At 33.7% G+C, this 3,548-nt stretch overlaps 1 protein-coding gene across 2 annotated transcripts in view; it reads left to right on the top strand.

The window, feature by feature from the left end:
• Positions 1,264–3,548, top strand: part of LOC110267235 — a 10,861-nt gene continuing 8,576 nt past the window's right edge. Inside the window, exon 1 of one of the 2 annotated variants that reach the window (XM_021112414.1) lies at positions 1,264–1,818. In XM_021112414.1, the coding sequence (XP_020968073.1) occupies positions 1,565–1,818 (254 nt within the window). In that variant the 5' untranslated portion in view covers positions 1,264–1,564. The remainder of the gene's footprint in view (positions 1,819–3,548) is intronic. The other variant, XM_021112413.1, reaches the window with a different exon arrangement.

Genomic DNA, 3,548 nt, shown 5'->3' with positions numbered 1-3,548 from the left:
AAGGGTAGTTGCATGTAAACCGTCTCTTTGATATCACAATAAAGAAATTCTGTATTGACATCAAGTTGATAAAAATGCCAGCCCTTAATTGCTGTTAACGTAAGCACCAATCTCATAGTGTTGATTTTAACCACAAGGCTAAAAGTATCAAGATAGTCCAACCCATATCTTTGGATGTATCCTTTGGCAACCAATCTAGCCTTATGTCTCTCTATCAAACCATCAGGGTAAAATTTGGTTTTGAAAATATAGCAACAACCAATAGCCTTCTTGCCAAGTGGTAAAGGGGTGAGAGTCCAAGTTTTAGTTTTCTCAAGTGCTAATAGTTCAGAATTGATTGCCTCTTTCCAGTAGTCTTGAGCAATAGCTTCCTCATAGGTGTTGGGTTCAGTATTAGTAGACAGAGCAAGCGAAAAATTTAATTGATTAGTGGACAAAGATGCATAAGAACTGAATTGAAAATGGGATATTTACAATTAGAAATTGGCATGAGCTATTGAGTTGTGGTGTTAGATGCACAACGAAAACTTTTTAAGTAAAATGGAGCTTTTCTAATTCTTCTAGATCTCCTAACAGGTGCACAATGATCAGTAATAATGATGTTTGATGGTGGATTCTCTTGACGTGTTGAAATGTTTGGTGCAGATGATGCAATCATATCAGAATTCCTATTGCTAGTATTATGTGGACTAGAGTGTTGAGGAACATGAGTAAAAAAAAAGGGTGCAAGGGGCCTAAGTGTATAGAGGGATGCTGAAATGAGGGAATGCTATATGTGAATGGATCTGTTCAGAGAGTGTGTGCAATGATATTATCTAATGCAGATGTCATGTTTGAAGAATCAACTTTAGGCACAAAAAAGAAAAAATCAAATTCATAGAAAATCACATTTCTTAAAAGAAAGAATTGCCTATTCTTTAAGTCATATAACAAATAGCCTTTGACTCCTTTCTTGTAGCCCATAAAACAACATTTAGTGGCCTTTGCATCCAATTTCTTTCTATTGTAACAGCCAATTAGCAGGTGAGAAATAAGGTTGTAGTGGTGAGAGAGAGAATGATTAGTGAGAGTGGTAAGTTTAACCAAATTAGTTAGAACCTGAACTATATAACAAGTGTGCACTTCAATAGCTTAACTAACAAGTTATTATTATCTAAAATCTACTAGCTACCAAATACCGTAAATGAAAAATATCATAGCATCTAATCTAGGTAACACACACTAAACCTAAATTGACTTAATACAATTAACGCCGCACAATTTTATACTACTGACCATATGAAAACTTTGATTGTCATAGGCAGAATGTGTAGGGCAATGATCTAAAATTGAAACAAATTAGGGAAATCGCAAGTAAAAAAACTTGCTAAAGAATCACTAAACCGGCCAGTCGAACTGGATCAAGACCTAACTAGTTTTTTCAATTCTGCGCTAAATGATGTCATTTTAGGGTTAAAAAAAATTTAAGACAAAAAAGAAGCCTCACACACGATCCTTCCTCTCCCCACCTTCAGAAATCAAAAGAATGATCTTCCCTCTCTCAAAGAAAGAAAAGAGGTGACCAATGTTAGCTTCCACTGCTATCACCATTCTTCTCACTATCGTTGTCTCACCATCATCCGGTCGTCCCTCCACCATCCCCTTTGCCATAGCCTCCAACCCCTCTACTCATTTACCAACTTTTGTGCATCGTTTCGCCTGGTCTAGTTCAGCAGTTGGCCGACTGCTTGCTCGTTCATCGTCTGTCATCTGTCGCCTACTCGTCACTAGCATTATTGCTCCCTCTCCCCCATACTCTGCTTATAACTCAGACCGAAGGTAATGACTATTTTCTTGCTTTTTCTTTGTCTTAATTTTTTGTTCAGATTCAGAAAAGTCCATTCCCTCCTTTGCTTGCTTGGATCATTTGATTTAGTTTATTCATTTTCGACTTAGTTAATTTTTTAAGTTGACTTGCCTGTGGCTATGAACTGCGAATGATTTCCTGATTGTTGAAAAATGATTTTGAATTGGTGATTATGATTTGGTATATTAAGAAAAGGATTTAGAGATGTTAGTTTGGTTGGAACCTTAAAGGTGTCAAAGTTGGAATTTTAAATGAGATATTGTCAAAATTTTTATAAGTATTTGAATGAAATTAAATAATAAAAATTTACTTATTTTGGTTTAGTTAATTATAAAAATAATTATGTTTAGAGTTGCTTTAAACGAAAAATAAAGTAATAAAAATGAATATTTAAGAATTAGTACTGTATGATCTTTAACCCAGCAATGTACGGAACATATAGAGCGTCCCAATTTACAGGATACGTGGAACGTCTCAACTCACGGGACATATAGAGGAGAACCCCCATAGTTGGTGCGGTTACCTTGTTTGGGTACAGGAACAGTTAGTAATTAGTGTAAAGAGTAATATTAATAGTATAGTTAAGAGTATTAGTTATTGTTGGTAAGTAGTAGTTAGTATTAGAGAATATATAGTGACCTGAATTAGTTTCAAGAGTAAAGAGTAGTATAGATGAGGGTTGTATCGCTCGGAAATAGAGTAAAGTTAGTATAAGTGTTAGTTTGTATTAGTTTTATTATTAGTTTTAGTGTTAATATTTTATAATATTGAAATTAGTTTGGAGTAGTATTAATATTAAGTAATACAAGTGTGAATAGTGTTCCTATTAATAGGAGTTTGGTGGCAAGAGTGGTATCAATCTTTAAATTGGCTCCTCTTAGGAGTTGGAAGACAAGGTAAAAGGCTATGCTATTCTCTCTCTTAGAAGTTGGAGTTTGAACAGGTGGCGTAATTCTCTTCCTTAGAAAGTAGGAGTTGAACAGATAAGCGTCGTTGTCTCTCTTAGGAGTTAGAGTTGAACAGATAAGCGAGGCCTTATATCACAGGCGGTGTGAGAACCCTATATCACGGACAGTGTGAAAAGTTAGTATTAGTAATAATTAGTATTTGTACGTTCACCCTACTTTGGAGGCAGGAACGGTTAAAGTTGTTAGTATAGTGCTTAATTTAGTGTATGACTGTGGCAAAAATAAAATTTTAGCATGAACCAGGTAAATTTAAGTGATTATTAAATGAACCACGCATAGTTTGGTTTTTAGAGTAAGGAATGAGTAAATAAGGATTTATGTGATAAGCTCAAGTGTATGGGAAGTTTTGAGTTGAATTATAATATAAGGTAATATGAATGGGATTTAAGAAAAGTAGTTTTCTGAGTTATATTGGAATAAAAGGATTTAGTTTTAGAACTAAGTTTTGTATTGGTAAAAACAAGAATTTGTTAATGAAATTTTAGCGATCTTGCGAAATTTTTGTATTAGGAAAGATACCAATAAGTTTTAGTTTATTTAGAGTAAAAACAAATTGGTTCAAGGTTCTTGTTAAAATTGAAGTAAGAACTCAGATTCTGAAAAAGCTTTCCGAGCCTTTAATAGGACAAAGTAGTTAGTTTAAGTAAATGAAAATTTAAGTGATTTTAAAAGAGTTTTCATTGAAGTTGAAAAAAGAGTTCAAGTTGAAAAAAAATTTCTGAGTTTTTATTAAA

This window comes from Arachis ipaensis, chromosome B09 (genome assembly GCF_000816755.2).
Source record: "Arachis ipaensis cultivar K30076 chromosome B09, Araip1.1, whole genome shotgun sequence".
Lineage (NCBI taxonomy): Eukaryota > Viridiplantae > Streptophyta > Magnoliopsida > Fabales > Fabaceae > Arachis > Arachis ipaensis.
This window is presented reverse-complemented; position numbering and strand designations above follow the sequence as displayed.